We start from the raw sequence: 25,656 nt of genomic DNA on the forward strand, positions 1-25,656 counted from the left end.
TATTTAAATTGATAATAGATTTAGTTTGTATTCCATTTAACTACCTGAAACTGAGCAGACAAATAATCTATTTTATATCTAAAAATGGTAAACAATAAAAACAGTTTTAAGAATTACCAGCAGGAAAGGGAACAGAGTTGATTCGAATTTAATTCACCTCTCCCTAGTTATTGAAATTACATTTAAAATGCAGCTGTGTTCTTGTTTATCCTCTGTACTTTGTTGAGTTAGATTTCTCTTGTGATAAATTGTTTTCCTATCTATAGCTCTTGTGTGATTAAAATCCATACCCCATTATTGCTTAGTCAGATTGGGTTAAAGAACGCAGTGAAGGTAATGCTAGCAGACAAATAGCATTAGACGACAGACGTTAATATTGTCTGATAGAATGGATTCTTTCGGTAGATAATATCAGTCTGCTGTGTTTCATTTGCTTTTGACAGTATGTGCATGTACAGCAATTCAAACCATTGAGTCAGATGTGCAAAGCCCCACACAGAAGGCAATCGGAAGACTCATAGGTCCAATTGTGAATCTTCTCTGATATCCCAAAGGCACATTGATAATTAACTGTTCTGTTCCAACATTTAACAGTTTTCACTAAGAGATGATCTTTGTGTTTTATGGCAGTACACTGTGAAACAAAGAGATAACCAACCTGCGAGAGTTTTTACTCAACCGGTGAATAGCTTTTGGAGGGGGAGGGACAGACCATTACACACTCGTGAGTGTATTGTTCAGAAAGAGGTATCGGCCAAAGATATTGGCAAAACAAGCAAATTAGAATAACTTTGCAAAAGAGGTTGTGGTAAAGGCTGAAACAACCCCAGTGGGATTACGGTGTTCCCCCGGTCGTTCGCGGTTGCCGGTCCCGGTATTTTCCGACCGCGAACCGCCGACAAGGAGAGGGCAGCGGGAGAGGCAGGAGAGAGCAGCCGGAGCGCCGCGAGTGCAGGAAATCACTCGCGGTACGCTCCGACAGCCTCTTCCTGCACTAAGTCGGGCTTTGACACGCAGCTCCTGATTGGATAAGGCCCGGCTTAGTGCAGGAAGAGGCGGTCAGAGCATACCGCGAGTGATTTCCTGCACTCGCGGCACTCCGGCTGCTCTCCTGCTGCCCTCTCCCTCTGCCCTCTTCAGGCCCCCCCATGAAAAACCATATTCGTGGTTTTTCGAGATTCGCGGGGGTTCCTGGAATGGAACCTCCGTGAATATCAGGGGAATACTATACATCGAAATTGCACAAACATGACTGATTCCAAATTAACCTGTATCATCTGCAAATACACACTTTACTGTAAACAAGTTACTTTGTACATCAAGGTCAGAAGTCTAAAAATTATAATTGGTGGGTATGGCTGGATGGATAGATTAAGCCACCAAGTCATGGCTACACACAGTAAGGAATCCACCCTGTGATGTTTCACAAAGAGTACAGGAGTGGTTTGCCATTGCTTTCTCCCATGCTATGTGGGGCTCCACTGTGTCGTTGCTGCCCAGCAATAGGGTCCCTTAGCCTAAAGCAGTGGTTCCCAACCCTGTCGTGGAGGACCACCAGCCAGTCAGGTTTTCAGGATACCCTAATGAATATGCATGGGGCAGATTTGCATGCCTGCCAACTCCATTATCTGCAAATCTCTCTCATCCATATTCATTAGGGCTATCCCGAAAATCCAGCTGGCTAGTGGGCCTCCAGGACAGGGCTGGGAAACACTGGCCCTACAGCACCTGGTATTCCCAAGTGGTCTCCCATCCAGGTACTAGCCAGGCCCTGCTTCCGATAGTAAGAGCAGGCCTACTCAGGGCAGCCAAGGCCGTAAGCAAGAATGTCTAGACATTTTGAAACTGGAAAGAAGGTAACAAGTGGGATGTTTATTAAAACTCTTGCTATACCGCTTAAACTACAAATAAGAACAAAGCGGTTTACAAAATAATTCAATACAGCCATAAAAGAACTCCATTAAAACAGAAAAGATAATTCAAACACACCAGATAAGTTCACATGCAGAAAATGCAAAGGAATTCAATCCACTAAGTCCAAAGAAAGAACTAATCTAAAATAATCTAAATAAAATAATATGTCACATCATGCGATACCATGGTATTCTGTAAATTGTATTGACATGATAGAGGACATCAAATTGGTGCAGTGCTGGTTCTTCATCCTAGGGATGACATAAAATCAAGCAATGAAATCCTGCAGGAAAGAATGCTCTGTGGAATCTGTTATATTTGAGCATTACCATTTTTAGACATTGTCCAACCCAAATCAATCCACAATAGTCTAAAAACCAGATAATGGCTAACTCATTTGATTTAAAGGAATGGAGTTGACAGATGTGTCCAATATATAAATGTATTCTGAACAACTGAACATGCTAGATCTTCCATTTTTAGCTGCGCATCTCAGTTCCCTGTGTGACGAGGAAAAATGTCGTCGGGACTTGGCCAGGGTGAAATATTAACTAATTATATAAAATTGGCAACACCACAACAGGAAATTTCAATTATTTTTTAGATAAATGCCTCATCAGAATGTACTCTGAAGATACATTTTCTAAATGACTGCTTCACGGATCACTGTGGCTCTGAAATCAATTAGAAGGTTGTACTACTGTAGATTTAGTCCAAAGGAGAGTGCAGGATACCGTGCAAGGGCTTTATCTGTGAGAATGGAATATTACATGGCGCAATGACATTAGTTCTCTGTGAACTTGCCTGGGCAAAATAATCTGTCAATTAAGTTAGGTGTAGGGATGTCAGCATGCCAGTGGTATTTTTGGACAGAATTAGAGGTGTCAGGGGGAGGGGTGAAGTCAAATTTACATTTCTGAACATCATGCCACATTACAAACCCTCCTTTACTTTTAAATTATCTGCAAAAGTCAAGAAAATATCCAAATGGTCTTTGTGCATTAAGAAGAAAAAAAAAAAAGCCTGTATCAGCCATCTTGTAAAAATACCACTATAATTGATAGAATCATTCAAATTATGTGGATAATAGCACATAACTTATACAATTTATGACAGAAATTAAAAGTCCAAATTTAGGAAGCTAAACCTATACACAAATCTTTCTACAAGTCTAGCTTTTCCCTTTCTTACTCATCCACGCTAGGTGCAGCATCTACATCCCCTCTTCCGCCCCCACCCAGTGTTCATGGTCTTATCTCCCATGCCTTCGCCTGGTCCTGTGGCTAACACCTTTTGCCTCTACCTTTCTCTCTCTGGCCATTTCAAAAGTAGTGCACACCAGCATGGGACCTTTCTATACAGGCCTATGCTCAAATACGCCCACACATCTGCCCAGCAGAAAATGCATCATGGGAGCTTCCAGGATGCATTCCTGCCAAGAAGCATGCAGAACACAGCAAAATGCTTGAATATCTTTGGAGCACCAGAAGAAATATGAGGTATAGCCACCGCATGGGGAAGAAATGGGGTGGCGATGGACCTGGGAGATGAGACTAGACACTAGATCCTATTGAGGATAGGGAAGGGAAGGTGAGATGCTGGCCATAGACTAGAACAGTGATCCACAACCCTGTCCTGGCCAATCGGGTTTTCAGGATAGCCCTAATGAATATGCATGGAGCAGATTTGCATGCCTGTCACTTCCATTATATGCAAATCTCTCTCATGCATATTCATTAGTTTTAGCCTGAAAACCCGACTGGCCTGGTGGTTCTCCAGGACAGGGTTGGGGACCACTTGACTAGAACTTACATGGGCAACTCCGGTCCTCAAGGGCCGGAATCCAGTCAGGATTTCCCCAATGAATATGCCTGAGATCTATTTGTATGCACTGCTTTCAATGCATATTCATTGGGGAAATCCTGAAAACCCGATTGGATTATGACCCTCGAGGACCGGAGTTGCCCACCCCTGGACTAGAAAATAGTTAGAGGAAGGGGAAATGCTGGTTATGGGACTGAGCGATGAGATGCTGAACCTTGGGTGGATAGGGAATGGGAGTGACTAGTTATTACACTGTCTAGCATTTTTATGTCATGGATTTTTTTTTTTGTTGTGTTTTTAATTTTGTATGTAATTTTGGAACCCTCTTAGGTTTAATTGGGCTGTAAGCTTTTTAAATAAATAATAAATGTTAGCCATGGATCTGGATATTCCCCACCCCACCCAAATTAAGCCGGCACACACGTCATCACATTTTCTCAGTATGTAAGAAGAATGTTACAGATAATGTGAGAGCAATCTTTATGCAAGTAACTATAAGAATTCATCTATGTAAGAATTCTATATAGGATTAGAGAAGATCACTATGAAACCTGCAGTTCTGTAACATACACTCTACAATAATTGAAAAACTATGGGAAAAAAGTAAATCAGCTGAATCATTATTAGAAACAGAGCAACGTGACAGCAGATAAAGGCCAAATGGCCCATCTAGTCTGCCCATCCGCAGTAACCATTATCTCTTTCTCTATCCGAGAGATCTCACTTGTTTCTATGTATATGATTAACTTTGCCTTTGCACTGTTAATTGAGCTCATTTTACCCTTGGTTTGCTTTGTCTTGCTTTAGTTTTGCTTTATATATATATATATATATATATATATATATATATATATAAATATATATATAAATATATATATATATATAAAAATTGAAAATAGAATAAACTATATTATCCACCCCTATCAAGTTTCAAGTTTATTATTTCTCTTGATTAATCGCTTAATCAAATTCTAAGCGATGAACAATTTAAAATCTCCCAGTAACTCTGTCTTCTAACTATAGGTGGATAAATAGCCTCAGAATTAGGATGACTGCTTTGTTATGTGTATCAATAGCACATTTTACCAGTTTCAATCTTAGACTATACCACCTCCCCCATCATTTTATATCTATGTATTTTTATTTTATATATAACTTTTTTTAAAAATCATTTTCTATCATTTTCTTTCTATTTACTACCTTAAAACTCAATAAATACTTTTTTTTAAAAAATTAGTTGATCTGTTTAAGGAGGGCTGATTTCATAATACGTTTATCGAGTTAAAGTCCAGACTCTTTGTAGGTAATTTCATAAGTTTTTCTTCTTAAACATTCTAGGTCATTTTGAAAAAAAAATCATAATGCAGATCTTATAGTCCTATTTCATAATCTTCACAGTATTAGAGGATATAGTATATAGCTCTACAGAGAAGTACCACCATCAAATTCAAATATTCATCCTCTTCGAGTTTTCACTTGACTTCAAAAACATTCCAAAAATATTGTATCTTCTTCAGATTCTACTTAGCTTAACAGCGCATCCGTCTTTCTCTTTTCACTCTATAGCCAAGCCGCTTCAATACAGATTTGTTTTCTCTTGTTTTGTCTTCTCTTAGGTATCACCATCTTGGGTCTGTACAGAATAGGAGGCGTAAACTCCAAAGTGCAGAAGTTCATGAATACGATATTTTGTAAGTTCAGAATCACATGGGAGTGAAATGTTTATACAGTATAATCTCGTTATAACAGACTTCAAGGGACCTGGCAAAACAGTCCATTATATCCAGAGTCCGTTATATCCAGAGTTGTATTTTTTAAAATCTTTATTTAGGTCAACTTGAAACAACGTACAATCGATGAACAACAGTCACTGCACAAGTATATCAGCAACATCAAGAACAAAACTCAGCAAAACATTGGTATGGCACGAAATGATTGCAAAACCACAACACTAAAAGATGTTCTAAAGCAGGGGTGTCATAGTCCCTCCTCAAGGGCTGCAATCCGGTCAGGTTTTCAGAATTTCCCCAATGAATATGCATGCGATCTATGTGCATGCACTGCTTTCAATGCATATTCATTGGGGAAATCCTGAAAACCCGACTAGATTGCTTTGTGATCCCTGTTCTAAAGCATTATGTCGTACTGTACTGGAAAGAAAAATAATCTGTCATTTTCTTCTGGGCTGCATTTTGATACTATATCACTGGCACGCCACGCGCCTTGTAGGCGGAGCCTGCATGTCCGTTACAGCCGAATAAAACTACAGCTAAAAGCGGCTCTGGGGACCAAATTAGTTGTTCGTTATATCCGAAAGTCTGTTATATGCGAGTCCGCTATACAGTACTCCCCCAATATTCGTGGGGGTTCTGTTCCAGGAAACCCCCGCGAATCTTGAAAAACCGCAAATGCGGTTTTTCATGGGGGAGACTGGAGAGGGCAGCAGGAGAGGCAGGAAAGAGCAGCTGGAGTACCGATCACCTCTTCCTGCACTAAAGTCGAGCGTATCAAAGCAGCTCCTGATTGGATAAGGCCCGTCTTAGTGCAGGAAGAGGCGGTCGGAGCATACAGTGAGTGATTTCCTGCACTCGCCGGCGCTCCGGCTGCTCTCTCGTGCCTCTCCCGCTGCCCTCTCCTTGTTGGCGGTTTGCGGTCACAAAAGACCGCGAACCGCTGACCGCGAACGACCAGTGGAACACTGTAAGCGATGATTTTCTCCATGTTTATAAAGGTGCTCGGTCGGGACCAGCGGACCTCGTCGGCTATAGACAAAGTTCCATTATAAGCAAGTCCGTTATATCGAGATTATACTGTACATAGTTTGCTTGAAGATCCTGTTCTTGTGTTAAAGAAGTTTCTAAATGCACTTTCTCTGCTTTTTGAATTCAGTTATTTTTTTATGTAGTATGAAAGAACCCTCAAGTATCGCTCTTATTTGGATGGCATGTAGTGGTGTAGCGAGGGTAAGCAGCGCCCGGGGGAGGCAGGGCAGGATTAATTCATCGAGGGCCCCTAGGCACACAAGTACACTGGGCCCCCTGCCCTGCCCCACCCCACCATGCGCCCAGGCGGAAACAGGAAGCTGCATCAGAGGGAAGCTTTGGGCAAGCAGCACCGCTTGCACAATTACAGTTCCCGTTGCCTTTCTTGACTGCGTTGCTTGGTTGTCTTACTTTCCGTCGATGGGGGGGGGGAGCGCATTGCCGATCGATGCTGGAGGGGCCCATCGCCATTTGGAAAAAACAATGTTGATGCCTTCCTTCATCGTGCCCCCCTGACCATTTCGGGCCCTAGGCACGTGCCTACTTGGCCTATTGGTTAATCCTGCCCTGGGGGGAGGTGGCGCCTTTCTTCTGCTTTCTTTCCCACCCCACCCCTGCCACGCATACTTCAGCGCAAGCAACCACCAATTTGCTGCCCGCATCGTCTTCGGCGTTCTCTCTGATGTCCCGTCCTAGGCGTGGGTCCCGGAAGTGACGTTGGAGAGAGCGTCAAAGCCGACACGGGCAGCATGTTGGTGGCTGCTCACGTCGAACTTAAAAAGGCACAGGGGAAGGGAAGAGGTGCGCGTGTGATGGGAGGAATGGGAAGGGGGGAGAGGAGAAATGGTGCTGGTGCCCCGAGGAACAGCACGCCGGGGGCGGACTGCCTCCCCCTCCCTTACTATGCCACTGATGGCATCCATGTAATCAAAAAAGTTTAGAGCTCCAAATTAAATCATTTGAAACTTATATTAACTAATTTGATGCTACAATTTGCTTCACTAAACATTAAATCAATAGACATGGTCACCATATTTTGTTAATACAGGCAGCCCTCGGGTTAAGAACGAGTTACGATTTTAAAGCTGTTCTTAAGTCAGATTTGTATGTAACTCAGAACTTGTAGATTTTAAGATTCTTGCTGCTTACCTCTGCTCCCAGATGACTAAAGTGTCAATTGTCCCTACCAGTGGTCCCTCTAAGGTACAGCATGCACAACCACACACTGTTCTTAATATGGCCATGCGTCGGTCCTGAATCTGCTACAGGAGAAGTGTAGGAGTCTATGCCACTGGAAATACTGCTCAATGAAATCAAATGAAGCTGTAAACGCGTTCTTAAGTATGAGTCATACTCAAGTTTGGCGTCTGTAACTCAGGGACTGCCTGTATACAGTTGAAATCATGGCATGTTTACTGCTCTTCTTTAGATGGATCCTCTATCTCTACCCTTCTCAGGATTTAGATATGTGCTCTAAACCTATAGAGAGGCCTTTTCTGAGAAGCACTGCTTTATTTTTTATGTATGTATTTTTATCATTTAAATGATACCATAAACCAGAGCATACAACTACAATGAATTCCTCTCTGAAAGATCTTAGATTGTTATGGGAACAGGACTTTAGTGACTTACCTAATATTTCTGCTACCTGAACTCTTTTCTGCCGGTTCTTCTATAAACTAGGCCGTCCCCTCTCCCGGGTCTAATAGTGTAAGTAGCTATAATTCACCTTTGTAAGTGCAATCATATGCTGTGCTTCACAGGAAAATTAAGTGGGGGTACGCTCACTGAAAGCTGCAGATGTACAGATACCACAGACCCCCCCTCCTTGCATGCTCATTTTCAAAAGGAAATGCTAACCAGCATATGCAGACTGTGGATATAACATCTGCTCCCAAAATTGCACAAATGATTCACTTAAAAAAAATTAATGCAAAAAAAAAAATAATTATTTCTGAACATTGGCATGCTGTCAGTTTGAAAAAAAAAAATTGATGTTGATTTGCAATAGAGAGTTGCACGGGGACAGAAATCCCACCCATCCCCGCCCGTCCCTGCCAGGATCTCTCCATCCCCACCCATCCCCGCAAGGAATTACCTCCATCCCCGCCCGTCCCCATAAAAAGCAGCAATTACTTCTGGCAGGATCATCAATTCCACAGTTTCTTTTGTGTTTGCGCTGCTGTTTTCCTTGTGGAATCTCTTTGGTGGAACCCTTTTTTTGTTTTCTGTTCAGGTAATTAACTTATAAATCCCCTCTTTTACTAAGGCTGTTGTGTCCATTATATTATATGGACGAACCCTGCTTCCAAAGCCTTCCATTCCCGTGGGAGTCCCGTTGGCTAGAGGGGGGTCCCCATGGGAGTCCCGTGGGCCAGAAGGGGGTCCCTGTGGGAGTCCCATGGGTAAGGGGGGATTCCCGCGATCCCTGTTCCCGTGCAGACCTCTAATTTGCAATTAAAACCACATTAATAGAAGAAGGAAGAGAGAGGGAAAAAAGAGGGAAAAAAAACTATTCCGATTTATCAGGACCATACTTTATCCTTTGACTGTAATTGAATCTGCTCTTCTACAGCTGGCGGATTGTAAGGCCGCCTCAACATTACCCCTCCAAACCTTACATTTTGGGGGGCAAAACCTTACACAGCCCAGGGTTATTATTTCCAGGGGGGCATGGGCAAGCTTTTAAAAGCTTCCTAAAATATTTTCCTCGGTAGACCGAGTTGCAGTAATATGGGCAGTATGAAAAATGGACCTATAGCTTTAGCACTGTACACATTTAACTGTGGAATCTTGCGTAGGCTGTGTTGATGATTTAACTGGGTAGGCCTCTCAAGTTTGCCTGGTGAGCAAAATCAGTTTATTTGTGTTAAGCCTTAAATGACATTTTTTTTTTAAAGTGAATGCTTCATTTACAGCTCCCAAGTCTCCTTCTGATATGGATATTGATATGGAACTGTGGGACAATAAAACTATAACAAGTGGATTGAAAAACTACCTCAGGTACGTAGATTCTGTGCCCGTCTGGATCTTTAGTGCTTCATAATAGATTATATTTATCAAGCTGAAATGGAAATCTTTTTAAGCTGGGTTACTTTGGGCTCCTTTTACAAAGGTGTGTTAGGGCATTAACACGCGGATTAACGCGCGGAATAGCACGCACTATATAGCCATGCGCGCTAGACCTTAACGCCAGCATTGAGCTAGCGTTAATTCTAGAAGTGTAGCGCGCGGTAATTTCCTGCATGCACTAAAAACACTAGCGCACCTTAGTAAAAGGAGCTCTTTGTTTTTGTAATCCATTGTGAAAAAAATCGAATTCTATGGTTAATAACAAATAGGAAATAGTTCTGTAAAGGGACACCTATTTGAATGCTAGTGTCACCATGTATGTGTTTAGGTGTGTCTAGGAGATGTAGCCTAAAGGTTAGTGCAGGGGCCTAAGAACCAGTTAATTTCCAACTACTGCTCCTTGTGACCCTGGGCAAGTCTATTAACCATCCTTTGCCCCGGTACAAAATAAGTACAGTGGTACCTTGGTTTACGAGCGCACCGGTTTGCGAGTGTTTTCAAGATGAGCAAAACATTTGCAAAATCGGTGCCTCGGAAACCGAGCATGGCTCGATTTACGAGCGCCTCCTCTCTCCCCCCCCCCCCCCCCCCACGATCCAGCACCCTCCCCCTGCGATCTGGCACCCCCGCCGCGATTGGGCACTCCCCCGCCACTTCTTACCCTCTTCTGGGCGCCGGCACCGGCATGTCCTGTGCTTGGTGCCGGTACCCGAAGATCGGCCTCCTCTTCTGCTGGGCCTTGAGCATGTGCAGATGGGTGTCGGGGGGGGGGGTGCCGGATCGTGGCGGGGGGTGCCCAATCGCGTCGGGGGGGTGCCAGATCGTGGCGGGGAGGGCCAAATCGCGGGTGGGGGGGGTGCCGGATCACAGGGGGGCCTTCAGGGGGAGCAATGCCGGTTCTCATGGGGGGGGGAATGCATTAAAGCGAGTTTCCATTATTTCCTATGGGGAAACTCGCTTTGATAAACGAGCATTTTGGATTACGAGCATGCTCTTGGAACGGATTATGCTCATAATCCAAAGTACCACTGTACCTGTATTTAATATAGTATGTACTTTGCAATTACCACCTAATTGATGCTAATTGGCACTAAATAGAAGTTACGCACACAACTTGGAAGGCGCATTGTACAAAGGCCCAGATTTGCTAAAGATAGCGATTCAATCGCTGTTGGCCAATTTTGAAATAGAAACATAGAAATAGACGGCAGATAAGGGCCAAGGCCCATCCAGTCTGCCCACCCTAATGTCCCTCCCCTACCATTGCCCTGTGAATAGATCCCTCCTCTTCCTTTGCCCTGTGAATAGATCCCATGTGACGATCCCATCTGGCCTTAAAATCAGGCACGCTGCTGGCCTCGATCACATGTAGTGGAAGACTATTCCAGCGATCAACCACCCTTTCTGTGAAAAAGAATTTCCTGGTGTCAGCTCGTAGTTTCCCTCCCCTAATTTTCCACGGATGCCCTCTTGTTGTCGTGGGACCCTTGAAGAGGAAGATATCTTCCTCCGTCTCTATGCGGCCCAAGAGATACTTGAACGTCTCGATCATGTCCCCCCTCTCTCTGCGCTCCTCGAGTGAGTATAGCTGCAATTTGTTTAACCGTTCCTCGTATGGGAGATCCTTGAGTCCTGAGACCATCCGAGTGGCCTCAGCGATTCACTGATTGATTCACTGATTCACACTCAGTGAGTGATTGAGTCGGGGCAGAGCCCTGAGATTAGTGACAGGAGAAGCAGCCTCCTGTCACTGCTGTCAGGGCTTCTGCCGGGTTTGTTTTCTTTTTTAAAAAAAAAATTGGGCAGATATTTTGCGTGTATTACACATTCAAAATAGAGGCCCAATTAAAAAAAGAAAAAAAAATTGGCCCCCCTCCCTCCCCAAACCCAAAAAAATGTTCGCCGCTGCCCGACGCCACCAGTGCTGCCACCGCAAATAAATGACAGGAGGGATTCTCTCTCCTCCCATCGGCCCCTCTTCTTCCCCCACCTCCAAAACAAATGGCAGGAGGGATGCCCACTTCCTCTTTCCACTGGTCAGCAGCCACCGCTGCCCCTCCCTGTACCTTAAGTTGGGAGCAGGAGGGGTGCTCAGTCCCCCCAGCTCCTCCGGACTCCAGCGACGATGAACTGCGGGCCTTAGGCCCTGCCCTGGCGCATTATGTGAGGAGCCCGAGGTGCCTGAGCCAATCAGAGCCTAAAGCCCACAGTTCGTCGTCACTGGAGTCCGGAGGAGCAGGAGGGACTAAGTACCCCTCATGCTCCCAATTCAAGGTACAGGGAGGGGCAGCGGTGGCTGCTGTCCAGTGGCAAGAGGAAGTGGGCATCCATCCTGCCATTTGTTTTGGGGGTGGGGGAAGAAGAGGGGAGGAGGGAGAATCCCTCCTGCCATTCATTTGCGGTGGCAGCACTGGTGGCGTCTGGCATCAGTGGGCAGGGGGCGTCGGTGGCTGCTGTCCAGTGGCAAGAGGGAGTGGGCATCCCTCCAGCTGTTTGTTTTTTTGTGGGGGGGAATAAGTGGTGCCGATGACAGGAGGGAATGGGAATCCCTCCTGCCATTCGTTTGCAGCGGCAGCGGCATTTTTTTGTGGTTCGGGGAGGGGGCACTTTGTCGGGGGGGGGAGCTTTTATAATTTTTTTTTTAAAATTGGGCAGATATTATGCGTGTGTAATACACGCAAAATATCAGTGCCATTAAAAAAAAAAAAGGAAAAAACCCAGGCAGACCTGATGGTAAAACAGGTACCGACAGATCTACAGCAATTGTTAGTGAATCAATTGCTTGGCTATTTTGCATGGGGTTTTACTCATTTGCATGGGTGGATCGGATCGGAGAGGAGATTCATCGGGCAGCAGTTAATGAATCAGGTCGGGAAACAGAAAGGATCGCAAAACCAGTTACAGGATCGGTAGGTTTAGTGAATCTAGCCCAAAGTGTTATGCATCACTTCAAGTGCATGAATCTGAAAAGCAGGTATGGCCAGGGGAGGAGCCTGGGCAGATCGTGGGTGTTCCAAAAATGTATGCACACTGTTATAGAATACTCCAATCCGTGCACAACTTAGGCACAGAAATTTAGACTTGATTTTCCTTGGCCTAAATGGGTACGCCTAAAAGTTATGACATGCCGTGGCACTAAGCATGATTCTGTAAGGTGTGTATACTTTTATAGAATCGCGCTAAGCATTGCATTGATTGGCGCCAATTTTTTTTAGATGCTATGTATAGAATCAGGCCCTATGTACATAAGTATATTCCTGTCCACTCTTTACCCATACTGAGTTCATGTGACCATCCGCCTTTTGGGAGATTTGTGCATACTTACACAATTGTGGGTAGTCAGATTATCATTTACACATGTATGTGTACACATGTGCCACCTTAAATCTACATGGCTCCTTATAGAATTCCTCCAGTAAGACTAAAAATCATTCAAAGTGCTTTCAAGAAAAATTAGCTTGTCTAATGTCAAAGAAATATATTGTAATGACAAAAGAGAGTTGAGCTGTAAGATCGGTTAGGGTTCTTAAGCCCAGATCTTTTAAGTGGTTGAGTTTTATATAAAGTCCTAAGTCCTGAAGCAGATTTTTGACTTCTGACATGCCTTCTCTGGCAGCCAGTTCTGCATATCTTTAAAGTCTGGGATCTGGTGTAACAATGTTTTTTATTTTAATTTACTTGTACGATTTTTATCTTTATATGTCATGATTTTTTTATAGGCACTAAAACCTGACTTTTTAGTAATAATGGGAGGACTAAATAACTGACGTTATCTTAACTTTTCTTGTTTTGTTTATAACGAGTAGATGTCTTTCAGAACCACTGACGACATTCAAATTGCACAAAGATTTCATCCTGGCAGTTAGTAAGTAAGAAATTTAAGATATGTTTTATATCCATCAACTTGTAATATTCAAACATATATTTCATTTTTTGTATCTAGGATATTAATTCACGGCAAAAATGTGCTAAGTTCTCATGCTAATGCACAACTTTTAACTTACATTGCATTGAATAGTTAAAATAATACTTTTCAGTTTTGCTCAACTTTTTAAATATCATATCTCTTTAAATGCAAAACAAACCATTGCCTCCAAAAGGAGGTTATTCAGCCTGAATCAGGCCAAGATGGGCTTCAGGTCTCGTATCCCTTATGCCCTACTACTCAAGGTGAGGTATGGAGAGGTATGCCCTATTACTCAGAGTGAGGTATGGAGAGAAAAAACTTAGAAACATGATGGCAGATAAAGGCCAAATGGCCCGTCTAGTCTGCCCATCTGCAGTAACCATTATCTCTTTCTCTCTGTGAGAGCTCCCATGTGGCCTAAAGTTCTCCTGGGACCTTTAAAAAAAAAAAAATAGCCCAAATTCCATAGTCTTTTTGTAGGTAGTTGCTACTTCAGGGACCAAAACAAGTTCCTTAATAGCAATATGCAAATTAGGCCAGTGCATTATTGTCTTTTCTCCAAACAGTCTTATATACCAGTTTCTTCAGGGAGAATACAAATAGATAAGTCCAAAAAATACCAAAATCAATTCAGTTCCTCTCAGCACTTTCCAGTTAAAAAAAGGAAGAAAAACGGACAAAACCAATCCATTCAGAACTTCCCTTGGTTAAACCCCTTCCCCTGCCCAGGGAGTATAAGCAGAGTAAAAAGGAAGGAAGGCCACCACCCACTTGCTTTTCAGATAATACCTCCCCAATATTGGCCCTCTCTCAAAACTTACACAATGAATGAGAAACCTAAACCTTTTGTATCTCCCAGGGTCCCTCTTCTATTTCTTCTCCATGGTTCCAAGGAAGCCATGGCCATACATGTAGTATCCCTAGGTTCCTCTTCCTCTCCAATCTCCCAAATCATTCCTGAATCTTCTGGAAGCTCCACTCTCTCTCTTTCTCACTTGGGGTAAAGACCCTTAAATAACCTGCTTCCTGTTGTACCTCTTCCTCTCAAAGTCTTCCATTGGATAGGAATGCTTGGTACCACCCCACCTTGAGTTCCATGGGTTCTCCCAAATGCATCCCCTTTTTCTGGTCTGAGAAAAGTTCCTTCCCTTACCCCTCCCCCAGGGTGTACAAACTTCATGATCTGAGGCTGCTTCCCAGGTCTTGTGAGGGCCTCTCCCTTGTTCTATAGCTAGATGTCCCCTAAGCCTATTGTATGGACATGGCTTCCTTGTATATTCGGGGGGGAGGGCGGGAGGGTTGTCACCTGAAGGCTTCTGTCTTCCTGTCCTTTGCCTGAGGTCCCTTGTCTCAGTCACAATACACATGAGTATATGTAGAAAAGAGGTAACCTATGAATAATCAAAGCTCAAATTTGTCTGTTCCTTCACTCATCCTTTGATTCATCCCCTGCACCCTTCTTCTTGAGAAGAAAATACTTTGGAATACTATATGAATCAATAGACCAGAAAAGTGAGTAGCTATGGCAGTGCTTCAGAAACACACTTGCCTTTACACCAGTAATAAGAAAGCCTGAATGCTAGGACTTTGAAAAAAATGGTAGATGACTCTTGACAGTACATAGGTCAGCTTGAGTGCATTAGTAATTCTACGCCAAGGAAGTGAACTATCTCTTAGAAACTTCTGTGTGCTTTTCGCTAGTTATTCAGTGCAGATATTCAGGATAGGCTTGGCTTCCGGAATGGAGTTAATATCTGCAAAAGAAGCCTCCCAAACTGTTAGATATGTTCCCGTGACCACCAGGAAGGAGCTAATAGCCAGCACTATGTTTACTTTTACTTTGTGCATATGTGAAGAGTGATCAACAACTGGATGTTTGTGCCACAATATGGTTATTCTGATCAAGATATGGCCATAACTGGCACAAAATCCTCGACCGACAGAAAGCATCTTCCAGAGCCGCCACCGCCTAATCTTTGACATCGTTAAGCATTTTTGTTTTATCTGTGATCCGCTAGTTATAGCAGCACGCCAGTTGTTAAACTTTCCAAAAACACGTGCTTTGTGTTAGGCAAAAAAATACCAAAAACACTGGTTTTAGATTAAATTATCCATAAAATTCAATTCACATTTATAGTTTATATTTTATATTAAATATATACAAGTGCTCGGTGCCAATCTCCTGCATTGGAGCCGCAACGAGATTAATTAGGGACCATCATTGCACTTATGAGTCCCTTTTCTTTTCAAGATCTTGTAATATTTTAAGTGATGTCTTTAGTATAAATGTTTTATTTATTGTTCTTCACTTATTGAAATTATTTTAAAATGAATAAAGATTATTAAAAAAAAAATAAAAAAGATCTTAGTTTTTCTTTTATAGTTGTTAAGGGAACCAATACTGCATATTCTTTACTTAGATCTCATTTGAATTGCGAATACAGGCACTTATCTTTATTGGTTCTAACTCAGATATGGCTCATATGGTGGTGGAATCCTGCAGAGCCACATTTGGGAGTAGCCATTTGAGTTGGAACCAATAAAGATAAGTGCCTCTCTTCGCAATTCTAATAGAGATCTAAGCAAAAAATATGCGGTTATCCATGAGGACGGGAACTGTGATGAATTTTGTCACCATTTCATTCTCTAATGAACAGCCGCCACTCCAGATCTCCTTAAGCCTGAACTTCACATGCTTCCCAAACCACCCCTGATGCAGTTCTTGACTGGGAAACTCACAGGCCATAACAACACTGGAAATGGTTGATATTTGTCCAATAGTTACGCATGAAATCAAGTCCTAAGAGACAGATCAATTGCTAAGCATGGCTTTGAGAGCTAACATCTCTGCTCCTGAACATATGCTGGACAAAGGCAAGATTATTAGGCCAGGGGTTTTCAACACAGTCTTCGGGACATACCCAGCCACTCGTTTTTCAGGAAATTCACAATGAACATGCATGAGAAATTTGCATTCATTGTGGGTATCTTAAAAACCAGACTAGCTTGATGTGTCTCAGTGACTGGGTCGAGAACCCCTGTTCTAGACTGAGCTGGTAAATCCAGGGTTTCCCTTTGAGAGATCCAAAGTTGTTCATCTGGAGAAGATCTTTCAAATGTTTTGGCATAATCATTGATCAAACTCTTTTGAAGTACACGTTAGTGCAGTTGTCCAGTGCTGTTTCTGAGCACTTCACCAATTCCATTCAGTTTATAATGTTCTTGATTCTACTGCTCAGGCTTCCGTTCTTTGATATGATATGTTACATATGCTCCGCCAACTCCCAACTATTATGTTCATAGCGGATTAACAAAAGAGTGTACATGTCACAACCATATTAAAAGTACAATGAAATATATAAAAAGAAACAAAGTCAAAAATATGATCTCTCAACTTGTAAGTCTATAACATTTCTCAAAAGATAAATACATGGGCATAGTTCTTAATGCAATAGGTAATAACACCAAATATGAACTGCTTGATAAAGGAAGGTGAGTTGCAAACATTTTTTATATTTCACTCAAAAAAAATGAAGGGAAATATGGCAACCTAGCTCAAGAAGAAGTTAGGGAACGAAGAAAAGAAAAATAATCAAATATTCTGGACAAATCCTAGTAAGCGTGAAAGAAATGTGAGCCAATGCAATTTGGTCAAATGGAGTAGAATGGTAACCAATGCAATTAGGTCAAATGGAGTAGAATGATCAAGTCTCCCCCCCAATACCAACTTCACTGCAGTATTTTGCATAACTTGCCATCTAGAAAGTGATTGTGCTGATAGTAAACAATAAAGACCATTTCAATAGTCCAGATATGGCAGTCAATGACTGAAATAAAATTGAAAAGTTATTTTCAAAAAAAGAGAGCGCACATTCCTAAATTAACACAGTGTCAAAAAAATAACTTTAATCATCATGTCAGTTAGTGGTTTTAAAGACAAGATGGAGATTTTAGCTCCACAAACTCTACTGGGAGACTATTCCATGCATCTACCACTCTTTCTGTAAAAAAAGTATTTCCTTAGATTACTCCTGAGTGTATCGCCTCATAACTTCATCCCATGCCTTCTCACTGGAGTTTCCTTTCAATTGAGAGAGACTCACCTCATGAGTGTCTATGCCATGTAGGTATTTAAACATCTCTAAAATATCTTCTTCTCTCCCGCCTTTTCTCTAAAGTATACATATTGAGATCTTTAAATCTATTCCGGTACAACTTATGACATAGACCATGGACCATTTTAGCAACTTTACTCTGGACCGACTCTATCCTGTTTTATCTTTTTGAAGGTGCAGTCTCCAGAATTGTACATAATATTCTAAATATGGTCTCACCAGAATCTTATACAGGGTCATCAAAACCTCCCCATTTTCCCTACTGTCCATTCCTCTCCCTATGCACCCAAGTTTCCTTCTAGCTTGTGCCGTCAGCTTTTCAACCTGTTTGGCCACCTTAAGATCATCGCATACTATTACACCCAAGTCCCGCTCCTCTTTCATGCACAAAAGTTCTTCACCCCATAAACTGCATCGTTCCCTCTGGTTTTTCCAGCCCAAATGCATGACCTTGCATTTCTTAGCATTAAGGGCTCCTTTTACAAAAGAGCGCTAAGTGTTTTAGCGTGCGCTAAAACGCTTAGTGCACCTTAGTAAAACGGGGTAAATCTTAGCTGTTAAATTTCAGACCATTCCTCAAGCTGCACTAGGTCCTTCTTCGTGTTATCCATACCATCAGGGGTGTCTGCTCTGTTGCAGATTTTGATATAATCCACAAAGAGGCAAATCTTACTAGTCAGTCCTTCAACACTATCACTTACAAAAATGTTAAAAAGTACAGAGCGAAGAACCGAACCTTGAAGCACACTACTGATGCATCTTGAGCTTTCATTTCCCAAATTCAAGAAAACATTAAAGGGGCTTTTTTAAATTATTATTTCATCTGGTTTACAGTGACTGTACCATATATCCAGGTTTGAAAATCCTATGGCAACCAGCATTTTAAAATAAAATGTTGACAGCTCTGGGCCAAATAATAACTTAGTTGTGTTTTACAATATAAAAGGCGGTCGAGGAGGAAGAGAGTACTTAGGAGATCAAGATTCTACAGGGCTCCTCTATTTGCTCTAATTTTCTTTGCAAATGTATTATAAACTGCTGCAGTGAGATGTATCATTTTTGAACCTACCCAGCTTGTCTACTGTGGTTGCCCAGAATCCACAGGCATTGTAACCCTTCACCCCCCCCCGCCCCCACCCCCGGAGTGCCCTTGCTAGTAAGAAAGAAGACTGGACAGTTAGGGCTCCTTTCACAAAGCCGCGCTAGGACCTTAACGCGCGGAATAGCGCGCATTAAATTGCCGCGTGCGCTAGCCGCTACCACCTCCTTTTGAGCAGGCGGTAGATTTCTGGCTAGCGCGCACTAATCCGGTGCGTGCGATAAAACCACTAGCGCGGCTTTGTAAAAGGACCCCTTAGTTATGGAGCTAACAATTAGGTATGATCTACTAAGAGTTTCTTTGAATTTGTTTTGTTCTACCCCTTCCCCCGTTCATTACAGTGGAGTAACTAGTAAGTAGTTCTTTGCTGTAAGTTTGGTTTTTTTTTAATGTACAATTTGCTGCTTTCTTTGTGCAATAATTTTAAGCAGTGAATAAATATAAACTAAGCTAAACCTTAAGCTTATATAAGAATTGCCGCTGCTGGGTCAGACCAGTGGTCCATCATGCCCAGCAGTCCGCTCACGCTCTATAAGGGTAGAGCTGGACACGGTTTACAAGAGTTTAAGAAAGGAAAATATAATAAGAATTAGTGGTTATATAGAGAGCAGCGGAAATTACATTTTTGAAAATAGCCACGTTTCCAGATGTTTTCGAAATAATTGGAAAGAGCCCAAATTACGCAGCTGGACAGGAAAGTTGTTCCAAAGCTCAGTCATTGTAAAGTTGAGAGATTTCCCTAATTTTCCGATACAGATAACGCCTTTTAACGAGGGGAAAGATAATTTAAAAATAAAATCTCCCACCTCTGTAAAGCTTGGCTGTACAGTTTTGACACGTTTTGTTACTGTATTGCAGAGTCTGATGACCAAAACTACAGGGTTCAGGCAGTCCATGCACTCGTTCATAAGTTGCCAGAGAAGAATAGGGAGATGCTGGACATCTTAATCAAGCACTTGGTCAAGTAAGTTCTCAAATTAATTCCTTACACAGTTGAGCTTTGGTTTTGTTCTTCAATCCATTTGAGGCAATTGCTAGAAATTCTAATTGAAAAATATTATATCATCTTGAAATTACTACTTTTATTATGCTATTTGTTTTGTAGATTGTTATAAAAGGCTTTCATTTTAAAAAAAAAATGTTTGGTCTATGTTCTAGCAAGAGCAAAGTGGAAATGTCCAATCAGAATGGTGCACAAAAAAGTGTCTTTCAACTCAACGTTGAGTTGCTTTGGATGTTTGAATTGGTTTGCATGAATAAAGATCATTGGATTTATCAGATGAGTTGAAAGACACATTTTGTGCACCATTCTGATTGGACATTTCCACTTTGCTCTTGCTTGTTTGATTTTGTGGAATTGGTTCCCCTGTTTTATTGTGGTCTATGTTCTATTCATAAAAATCAAAGGTTAGCTTTCCTCTGCCTGTATCCACAATAAACTAGAACCATAACCAGATGAATGCCACTAAAGAAGAGCGTGTCTGTCCTAGCAAGTCATAGTATAAAAAAAATATAATACAACCCTCTCAAACTGCAGTAAAATCTGGGCTTAATACGTTATAACTTGGACCATTACTGCACACTAAGCATGTCATTGGCCGACCCCTGACGCAGGCATTGCATGTCGAAATATGGCTCATGTTGGGTCAATAAAGACAAGTCCCTGTTCATTGAGGCCCTTTGTGCTTTTTTTATGTATTGTGGTTGGTGTGCACTGCCTCTCTTTGTGCTGGTCAGTCTTTATATCCTTCCATTCCCCAAATGGAGGCGTTGACTGTAATAGAACAAGCTTTTAATCAACGCCCAAGACCTTGGCAAGTTCCTACAGGTATTTTGGTAAAACTTACCCAACTAGCTCTGTATAATAATTATTTTCTGTTTGATGATAAAATTTTTCTTCACGTTTCGGGTATAGCCCCCTCCATTGCTAACCAATTCATGGCAAATTTTGATCATTAGTCTACATACCACAAATTTACGGTGTGCTGGTATCGATATAGAGATGACGTATTTTTAGATATGAAGTGGTGCTCATCAATCATTGGAATAATAGTTTAAAATCAGTAACATCTCGATATTAGTGAAACATGTTTGGGGCTTGGCCATGGTTCGCAGGCTTCCAAGATTATATAGCCTGTTCTTTTAAATACTAGTCTTGGTCATTGGTCTATGACAGAACTGTGACCCCAGAATGGCAGTATTTCACTTTTGTTTTCTTAGGATTCTCAGACACTGTAGTAATTTAATTGAAAGCAAACTCACAGAGCTTTGCACAGCATTAACAAGAGTAACCACAGGGGCTTAAACTTCAATAATATACACCATATAGAAGGTTGATTTTAAGTTTTGGATTGTATGTTTACTTTGTTGATCAGTTCCCTCTTAATATGGTTGTGATTTTTTTCCTTTTGTGTTTACTGTGCAGGGTGTCATTACACAGTCAGCAGAATCTTATGACTGTCTCCAATCTTGGTGTGATCTTTGGCCCAACTCTTATGAGAGCACAGGAAGAAACAGTGGCTGCCATGATGAATATTAAGTTTCAGAATATTGTAGTTGAAATTCTGATTGAACATTATGAAAAGGTATATAAGCAATTTGATCAGCTCTGTGTTTTGGGGAAAAGTGACTACAGGCCGGTTCTGCTTTCGTTTTTCTTCTCTTCTCCCAAATCCATCTAATATTGAACAGTGATGTTAAATATTAAACCTTTGCAGCTAATGTGGAGACAAAACTTGATTTTTAGGAGTAATACCAGGTAAGTTCAACAGGAAAATATGTATTTTGTTGTAATGAGTTTTGATCATTTCACATTTCTTCCTTCAACTGGTATACGATAAAGAAATCTCTATTTAAAAAAAAAAATACTTGTATATTTATTGTGCAAAGCATGAAAAATGTGTGCATTCATTAAAAAAAAAATCTGAATTTATGTGAAATTCTATGTTCTTATGTGACATCATGGCAAGACTTCTTATTCTGCAACAATATATAATAATAATAATAATATATGTCATACATGAGTCATATGAGTCATACATAGGGCTCCTTTTACTAAAGTGTGCTATGCTTTTTAGTGTATGCATGCATGTTAGCGATTAGCGCATGCGTAGCAATGTGTTAGCGATTAGCGCATGCGTAGATTTAGTACGTGCTACACGCACGGTAAAACGCTTAGCGCACCTTAGTAAAACAGGGGGATAGTCAGATATTTGGAGATTTTTTTTTTTTCTCTAGTTAAAAAAAATATATTTAACGTGAATGAAGGGCTCCTTGTTTTCATCCTGTAAATGGTGCTTGTGTTACTCGCAGCATATCTTTCCAAAAAAAAAAAAAAAAAAAGTCCAGGTCAGAATTTGCCAAGGTGCTTATATGAATTTTAATTACCAGTGTACCAAGAGAAAACCAAAGTTAGGTTCACTCTCAGCTTGCTTTAAGTACTAAGTCAAGGCTTCTACACAGTGGTTAGAGCTACAGCCTCAGCAGCCTGAGGTTGTGGGTTAAAATCCCATACTGTTCCTTGTCACCCTGGGCAAGTCACATAAACCCCCATTGCCCAAGGTACGTTAAGATAGAGTATCTGCCCACCAGGACAGATAGGGAAAAATGCTTAAGCACCTGAATGTAAACCACTTAAGCTATAAGTGCTATATAGCAAATGGACAGAGATGCACTTCAAAGAGATTTGAACCAACTGGAGAAATGGGCGGAAAAGTGGCAGATGAAATTTAATATAGAAAAATGCAAAGTGATGCACCTGGGCAGGCAAAACAAAGAACAAGAATATAAAATGTTAGGTGTAACATTGGGCAAGAGCGAACAAGAAAGGGACCTGGGGGTACTGATAGACAGGACCCTCAAGCCATCGGCTCAATGCGCAGCGGCGGCAAAGAAAGCAAACAGGATGTTGGGTATGATAAAGAAGGGCATCACGAGTAGATCGGCGGATGTCATAATGCCGCTTTACAGAGCAATGGTCAGACCACACTTGGAATACTGTGTCCAACACTGGTCTCCCTACCTAAAGAAGGATATAACCCTACTAGAGAGGGTGCAGAGACGAGCCACAAAACTAATAGAAGGTATGAAGAATTTGAGTTACGAAGAACGCCTCTAAAAACTGGGATTGTTTACCCTCCAGAAGAGAAGGCTGCGAGGGGATATGATAGAGACTTTTAAAATACTAAAAGGTTTCGACAAAATGGAGCAAGAACCTTCGTTATTCACATTGTCAACAGTGACTCGAACAAGAGGTCATGGACTAAAACTTAGGGGAGGCAGACTCAGGACTAATATCTGGAAGTTCTGCTTCACATAGCGAGTGGTGGACGCCTGGAATGCTCTCCCGGAGGAGATTGTGACAGAGACCACCATTCTGGGATTCAAGGGCAAGTTGGATGCACATCTTCATGCAAATCACATTGAGGGATACGGGTGAACAAGGTGTCCATTAGAGAACACCTAGCTTGGCCTCCACGTGTGCGGGTCGCCGGACTGGATGGACCTAGGGTCTGATCCGGTGAAGGCATTTCTTATGTTCTTATGTTCTTTATGTACTTAAAAAGAAATAATAATGTCTGGTATTGCCTTTCAGTTCAAAATTAGTTCAGCTTATTTGGCATGAAAAAAAAGCTTAAGGGTGAACTGCTTCGGTATGTGGTCTCTTAGTACATGTTGCTTATCTTGCTTGCAGTAGTCCACAGCTTTCAAGAAGCAGGCTTCAGAAACAGGCTGCTATGGAACTTAAGTCATCAGATCGTTGCTTTTCACAATGAAATTCACTATTGACATTATTCATCCTTGTTTTTAGCTGCGATTTTATAATAATAATAATTTTATTCTTCTATACCGCCATAGTCAGATGACTTCTAGGCGGTTCACATCGAAGAGGGCTGGACAATCAGCGAATTACAGAATGCAAATAGTGAAGGTACAACATATTACACAAGAAATAGACAGAAGGAAAATATAAATTTAGTGTGGCTTCTGTTTAGGAGATGAATCTGTCAAACAGTACGGTTGTAATTACTCTCCGAAAGGCGTCGTAGGTCGGCCTGGCTCCATTGATGTAGTTACCCAGCCAGGACTGCTGTTTGCTTGCTTGAAACATGAAAGACCTGTCCAAACAGGATTTGTATTTGCAGCCGGTGATCCTTGGGTATGCAAATATGTTAGAGTTTTTGGTTGACCGTGTGGGGTTGTGTAGTACGAAATGTGGTAGAAGATAGGAAGGTGCTAGTCCCCAGGCCTGCTTGAAACAAATACAGGCAAACTTGAATATTATTCGCACCTCCATTGGCAACCAGTGTAACAGTCTGTAGTAGGGGCTAATGTGGTCGCTTTTCCTCAATTACTTTTATAGGTATTTAGCCATATGAAATCTTTTAACTGTGGATTGGAGAGTTGAGTTGAGGAGGGGAGGAGGGAACCTCTACAAAGGGTTATAGGTTCAGAGGGAGGGAGATGCTAGTAGGTTTTAGTTTAGTTCCTGAATCAATGACATTTATCAATGAGCTGCGCATTGTTGCCATGGCCTTAACAAGGATGCCAATATGAAAGTCTAAGGCCTCAATCATATGCTTCATTATGTGTTATTTTAATAATAGCAAGGGAAAAAGAAGGAACTACAACTCCACGGGCGCAACCAAAAAGTAGAGTATCGAGAAAACTCCAACCGCGACTATTCCTTTGAATGAGTCTTTATTGAATAAACAAATTGTTCAGACCCAATTTGTGTCAATAAAGACTCATTCAAAGGAGTAGCCCAAGTTTGGGTTTTCTTGCTAGTCCACTTTTACTTTATTAATACTAATAGCGCTGTCAAGTCGCTGGATGATGTAGCACTAGCACTTTATGCTTTCTGCGTGAACCAGCAGTTTTGTTTCCTTGCTGATTATTCCCCTGCTTTACAAAGCTGTGCTCGTGTTTTTGGCGCCTGCTGCTACGGTAACAGCTCCAGCGCTCGTAGGAATTCTATATGCATCGGAGTTGTTACCGCAGCGGCTGGTGCTAAAAACACTAGCCTGGCTTTGTAAAGCAGGGGGTGGTATATGAGCTAATTATTTTCTCCATTAATGTACACAAGGATTTACTCCATCTCTTATACAGTCCTTAACGTTGGTAGACTCCCGACGCAGGAACTGTTGCTGGAACAAAGCCCTGTTGAGTCTTTTCAACATGTGGAACTGTGTTCTCTAATAAATTATTCTGTTTTTACATATTGGAATCCTTTGTTCATGGAAACTCACTTCTGCTTGCTAAATCACAATTCAAAACATAAAATCAAGCAGGATCACTTTTAACTACAGGTAAAGGGGGCAGCTGCCTGAGGCCTAGATTAACAAGAGGGTCCATAAGTAAAACTGGCCTCACCACGGGGCCTAATCTGGCCCAGCATCATCGTCCCTCCCTTCCCCAGTGCTGGGTCTACCTCCCCCGCCAGCCCTGCTGCATACTAGGAAAAAGAAAAACGACATAAAGGCCCGAAACTGGTGTCCATCTGTGGTATTAATTGCTCTACCAATCCTAACCCTCAAAAACAGGAACTCATGTCTGGTAAACTGGGACAGACAATGCCATCAATAATGTGGACTGATGGCAGCTGCATATCTTTATGCTACTTTCTCCCCCCCCCTTCCTCCCCCACTTGGAAAGCAGCGTAGTTAGTAAGGTGGTACGGAAGCTGCACTGCTGGACTGGGAGTAGAGGGGATAGCCCATCACAAAAAATTTGCCCAGGGCCCCATAGATGGTTAAGTGGCCCTGAAATCAAAATTCAGTTTTGAAATTTAAGTCCCTTTTCCATTTTACAATGAAAGAGCTAGTTGAGTCCAACAAGTGTCTTACAGGTCCCATGTTCATACAGCAATATTTAAGCATCATAGGGTGCGGAGGAGGAGTGGGTGTAGTGGTTAGAGCAACAGCCTCCGCCCCCCTGAGGTTGCGGGTTCAAATCCCACACTGC

The 25,656-nt window shown here is 41.9% G+C and overlaps 1 protein-coding gene across 1 annotated transcript in view; it reads left to right on the top strand.

Moving 5' to 3' along the window:
- ARHGAP42 (Rho GTPase activating protein 42) overlaps positions 1–25,656 on the top strand; it is a 359,221-nt gene that overhangs the window by 313,096 nt on the left and 20,469 nt on the right. The window contains exons 14-18 of the mRNA XM_033949795.1: positions 5,355–5,429; positions 9,419–9,503; positions 13,379–13,437; positions 19,552–19,657; positions 21,119–21,278. Of these exons, the coding sequence (XP_033805686.1) occupies positions 5,355–5,429; positions 9,419–9,503; positions 13,379–13,437; positions 19,552–19,657; positions 21,119–21,278 (485 nt within the window). The remainder of the gene's footprint in view (positions 1–5,354; positions 5,430–9,418; positions 9,504–13,378; positions 13,438–19,551; positions 19,658–21,118; positions 21,279–25,656) is intronic.

Source organism: Geotrypetes seraphini, chromosome 6 (genome assembly GCF_902459505.1).
Source record: "Geotrypetes seraphini chromosome 6, aGeoSer1.1, whole genome shotgun sequence".
NCBI lineage: Eukaryota > Metazoa > Chordata > Amphibia > Gymnophiona > Dermophiidae > Geotrypetes > Geotrypetes seraphini.